The 6,000-nt window shown below is 30.6% G+C and overlaps 1 protein-coding gene across 1 annotated transcript; it reads right to left on the reverse strand.

Annotated features, from left to right (window-relative positions):
- Positions 1–3,406: 3,406 nt before the first annotated feature.
- On the reverse strand, positions 3,407–4,540 carry LOC126670463 (zinc finger protein ZAT10-like). The gene has a single exon (XM_050364242.2). It carries the CDS (start codon positions 4,356–4,358, stop codon positions 3,582–3,584), a length of 777 nt encoding a protein of 258 aa, XP_050220199.1. The 5' UTR covers positions 4,359–4,540; the 3' UTR covers positions 3,407–3,581.
- Positions 4,541–6,000: the final 1,460 nt, after the last annotated feature.

A 6,000-nucleotide genomic window follows, 5' to 3' on the forward strand; every position in this document is an offset into this window, starting at 1 on the left:
TTTTTAAATAAATAAATAATATATTAATAACTAATTTTTATATTGGTGTATTTTGTATTGGTATTAAAAATGATATTTATTCCATATTGGAACATGGAGCAATTAATTAAGTTAAAGATAACAATGTATATTTATTAGGGGTAAGTAAGACTTTTAAATTTAAAATTATTAACCAAAAATAGTAGGTGGCCTACAATTTGGGACGCCCAAAAGAAAAAAGTGACCTATCTTTGTGGGACGGAGAAAGTACAATTTTGACGAAATAAAGAAAAAGAGAGGAGATATTTATTTATTTTTTATATATAACTCTCTGAATAATTAATTTAACGGAAAATGTTTTTTTTGCCAATTGTATAGTTTTAAAGGAAGTGAGGCATTTGTATTTGGTTGGCATGTTAAAAAAGTTAAACATTTTTCCTAGAATTATGTAAATTTTATTAATTAAAATAATTCATTGAAGTTCACAAAGAACCCCATAGCTTTTCTCTCTCTTTCAAAATCAGGATCAGAACGCCAAATCAGGCTATTAATTAACGTTAATTAGATATGTACAGCACTTTAATTTTATCACGTTTTCCATGCACACTTTTTATCTTTTGATTTAAACGTTTTTATAAATACTCCCTCCGTTCTTTTTTAGTTGTCCATTTAGCTAATTTTATTTGTCTACAAATAGTTGTCCATATAGTAATTTCATGTGATATTAGCTACTTATCTTTCAAGTTTACCCATACCTAATAAATGACCCTATGTTTTAATTTAAAAGGTATTTATTAACTAATAGGGATATATTAGTATTTTTCTTTATAAATTAAGACAAAAGAAGCACTATCTTGGTATGTACAATATTGGTTAAATGGACAACTAAAAAAGAACGGAGGTAGTACTACTCCCTCCGTTCTTTTTTAGTTGTCCATTGAGCCAATTTTATTTGTCTACAAATAGTTGTCCATTTAGAAATCCCATATGACATTAGTCACTTATCTTTCAAGTTTATCCACCCCTAATAAATGACTCTATATTTTAATTTAAAAGGCATTTATTAACTAATAGGGCTATATTAATATTTTTCTTTATAAATTAAGATAAAAAAAAGCACTATCTTGATATGTGCAATATTGGCTAAATGGACAACTAAAAAAAACGGAGGGAGTAATAAATATTTTACTTGTTTATGGACCATACTCCATTAGTTTGATATTATCATAAATAATCGAATGACGAAGCCTAATGTATTTTATACTACAATCATAATAATTGAGTTGAGCCTTTTTTTAATTTAAGGAAAACGATAATGTTCCTCTAAAATTCTGTACTGTACTCCAATTGGAGTATTTCTAAAAGAGCTAATGTCAAAATCGAAGGGCTTAGGTATTTTGGGAGTTGGCTTACTCAAGTCCCATAATTTTCAATTTTCCTTTATTTATATTCAATTTTTTTTACCCCTCAACTAGTAACATAGTATCAAAAAGTCCAAATTAGTAAAAAATATATCACTTATATCCTGAACTTAAAAAATTGTATCAAAACTTTTTTTAATATCTTATATTTTTTAATGATTAAAATAAAATACTTTTTTTAGTATACATACATAAAACTATATGCGAAAGATATTTTTATTTAGAAATATATTTATATGTTAGGTGAATATATATAATAGAAAGAATTTGATAGAATTTATGTTTCTTAATAAAATATGTACCTGACAAAATTAGGAATACATAAACTTGTAAATAGAGAACGATATCACAAAAATATTTAAATTCTTATTTGTTAACAAAATTAATAGAATTGTAATTCATATTGGACTAAACTTAAAAATTGATTTTTTATTCTACTTTTTTATGGTCATATGATTAAAAACCGTAAAATCAAAAAATTTGAACCATTCTAAAAGGTTAACCATTTTAAATTTTAAATTTAAATTTCTTAATTTTTAGAGCTATAATATTTTGGACTTATTTATAAATAACGCTCATGGACCGGTTAACTGTCCATGTCTATCCGTACTAAACTAAACTCCAAGACCAGAGTATATTTACCCAACAAAAGAAATCATACAAATAGAGACAAATATAAATATATAAGTGAAAAGACTATGATTCTCGCTATAAGTATTATTTTTAACATATAATTGATTTTAAAATTTACTTTCAAAATTAAATGTTATAAAAGAAATTTACATTTATTAAAATAATATTTATTATTTTCTAAATTACCTATGCTTAAATCTAAATGTGTAAAATGTCCGTCCTTCTCTCTCCTCAAGGAGATTCTAACTATGTAAATTCGCTTACACAAGGTCCTTCTTCCAACCCCTCGCATTGGGCAACACAAGTCGAGATTAGTACACAAGATAAAAAAATTATACATTTTAGTTATAAAATAAATGAATTTAAAGGCAAAAAAAATCAGAAGATTTCATTCATTAATTTTAGACATATTATGAGTATAAGAAATAATTTAAATTTTATATTTATTTCATGAGAAAGACATATATAATTTTAGCAGTAACCAATTTTTATTATTAAATACTATATTAATCATAAAACTACATTTAAATTAAATTTTAGTATGAGTATCATATTTAAGCATTACATTCAGAGTGCTCAAAGTATTTTGTTTTAATTTTTAAAACAGATCTAGCTACTCTCTTTTTTTGATCGTATCTAGCTACTTGATATATAAAACAAAAGTAAACAAATTAAAGATTGTAAACCGTGAGAAGAGTTAATTGGATTTTAACAGTTAAAAATGATCAAATCAGTGGTGATATGAAATGTTGTGCCTGCGAAAGAAAGAGTCGAAAATAAGCCCATGTGTCATCCTAATCACTTGTTGTATGAGAAAACAGCACTCTTTCACATTACACTTTTCTCCCATTCTTATAGACTTATCCACATCCACACACCTACACATTTCCCATTTTTTGTTCTCATCTTCATCACTCAGCCGTATCTCTCTTTTCCTTCTATTACTATTATTTATCATTATTATTATTGAATTTAAAAAGAAAATAAAAAGAAAATTGGTGTTTCCAGTACTGCCTAACATTTTTTTTTGATGTGAAGTATTGCCTAAACATTTAAATGTTAACTCCTAATGGTTTGTAGCTATATAGTACTAATATGTAAATTATTGAGAAATAAATATCAAAGTGGTCAACTGACTCTTTATTATAGTGGTGCTAGCTTCACCACTGCCCTCCGCCTCTCATGCGGTTTCCACACCAACGTTAGGCATGTTTATAGCACTAGCTGCAGTTGACTCTGTGCAATTAGACCAACGACATAAAATTATAATGATATTTATGATTTTTTTGTCAATAAAAACGATATTTATGAAATTGGTACATACTAATTTACCTGATATAATAAAAAAATAAAACATGGTAGAAAAAGAATAATTAAATCAAGAAGTATATGTCTGAATTGAACAACTAGCAACTGAAATAGAAATTCAACTGCTATGTACACCATTAAATCAAGAAGAATAATAATGAATAAAAATAATAAAAGAATATATTTTTTCTAATTTCATATGATTCCTAAATAGCCCTGGCAAAAGATATCCTAAATCTTCTAGTGAGAAGCTTCTACTTTAGGCACCGGTAAAACAATTCGAAGCTTTTTCGCCGGATGCGGACTCATAACCTCATCGTCACCCGAAACAAAGAAATCAGCTGTGAACTCTGGCAAGGCAGGGAGGTTTAAGTCAAAAGCTCGGTGGCTCTGATTCGTGGCTGTAGACCCGACGCCTTCAGAAGCAGTAGAAGTAACTCCGCTTTTTTCAGCTGCGGCGGCTGAACCTCCTTCGTAGTGGCAACGCTTGTGTCCGCCTAAAGCTTGTCCCGTAGGAAAAGTTCTATGACAGATAGAACACTCGTGAACCCTTCCGCTTCCGCTAGCTACTGTGGCCGTAGCGGAGGTAGTTATTGTAGTTGAAGTTGACTGATCATCAGCGCCGCCAGAAGCAGCGAGTTTCCTGTGGCTAGCTTTATGTCCACCTAAAGCTTGATAAGAATAAAAAACCTTGTCGCATACAGTACACTTGTAGGTTTGTTTCTGATTATCTAGCTGAGCTTGTGGTGGAGCAGAAGTAGGAGAGCGGTGGCGATGTGGAGCGGAGGAAGTAGATGTAGAGGTGGAGGCAGAGGCGTTGGTGGTGCCACGAGCAAGCATGACAAGGCAAAGAGCGAGATATTCATCCTCAGAAGGCAGTTGGGGAAACTGAGGCGGAGTAGTACGCTTGGAGCGTTTGCGCTTAGTCCATGGCTCCGGTAGACGGTGGTAGCCGGAATCTTCAAACAGAGAAGCTGAAGTTGCTGCTGTAGGTGAGTTTAATGCTTCCATAGCCATCTCTTGATCGGACAGATGAGACTGGTAAAATTAGGTTATGAGAAAAATTAAGTGTAGGAGTGTTGGTGAAGGAGTGAGAGGGTTAGTGGGGTTTATAAAGAGGCGGTTGGAGGGTAGGCTGAAGAGGAAGTTACGTGACAAGTGGTGGGAAAGTAAAGAGGAGATGTGTAAGAGTTTGAGCAGATTCCTAATTAGGGAGTGGAGCACGTTTTGTAATTGGGTACATGGTATTCACAAATTTTTAATTTTATTACTATTGTTTTGGGAAAAATTATTGCACACAACCGTTGCGCCATGTCATTCGTGCAACAAACCAATTGTGCGTTAGCCATGTGGAAAATTGAATGATAAAAAAAATAAGTATTAATTAAAAGATTCCCTATCGCAAATGCTCATTGGCTTGATGTAAAAATGACGTGGCGCAACGGTTGCATGGGATAAACACTCTTGTTTTGGTGGCCAATTTTGAGTTTTCTTGGTGTCCAAGAGTTGAGTAAGTCACTCACTCAAGTCGGTCAAACAAAAGGAAAAGTATGAGTACACGTAGGACTGAAACTGTTCTAATTAAAAAGGGAGAGGGAGTGAAGTTGTACTTTTACTTATTCCAAGTCAAAATATCAAAACTGGCTTTTACCAGAATAACGCGGTTGGGTTGACAGTGCCAGTCTTTGCTTATCAAAACGTAGCAGCCGGCACCCAAATAAACAGCAACTTCACTTTTAATTGCCATTTGCCACCCACCCGTGGGATAAATAAATGCTTCATTAAAATAAAATTAATAAAACTACTAATCAGATCAATTAATTTTATCAAGTAAAATGCACTAGTAACATATACACTTAACTGAATTAATTACTCCATCTTTCTCTTAATAAAAAGTTTAAAACAAACACAAATATTAAAAAAATTATTTTTTAACATAGAATGAGTTAATCTATAAAAAAAAATATTTATTACACTTACCTTTATTTAATAATAAAATATTTTTATAATTTTTATTGTCTTTTTATGATAATATTTAACAACTATTTAAAAAACATTATTTTATTTATTCTAATTGTTAATTTTGGACAAATATATTTATCTATAGACACTAACCTTTTTAGAATTTTTTAATGACTTTAAAATAAAAAAAATTAAATTTCTCTTCTCTTCTCTAATAAATGACTTTAAAATAAATATTTTATTTGTAATTTTAGTTAGATGGATAATTAGAAAAAAGAAAGAATGATATTAAATATCTATAATATAAAATTACTTTAAGAGAAAAAATAATTGATAAATCACGGCCGCATGGTCCGGTCTACAGGGCCTGAAAGAACAATAACAAACAAAAACGTCAAACAAAATACCGGTAGAAGACATCGGCAAATTGCTCCGACAGTCTAGTCAGTGTTTGTAAGAAGAAAAGAAAGAAGAGAAGAAAAAAAGAGGATGCAGAGTAAGAAAAAAAATTACCTCAAGATTCGCTGTCACGACCCAAATTATTGAGCCGCGACCGGCGCTAGGGAACGGGAGTGGTAGCTCCGGAACCCGTAGCAAGCCTAAAATCACAATTAATTTTTCGCAAATATAAAATAAACAAATAACAACAAACAACGGAAGTCAATACTCGGATATAACATATTACCAAATATACACA

This window comes from Mercurialis annua, linkage group LG1-X (assembly GCF_937616625.2).
Source record: "Mercurialis annua linkage group LG1-X, ddMerAnnu1.2, whole genome shotgun sequence".
Classification (NCBI taxonomy): domain Eukaryota; kingdom Viridiplantae; phylum Streptophyta; class Magnoliopsida; order Malpighiales; family Euphorbiaceae; genus Mercurialis; species Mercurialis annua.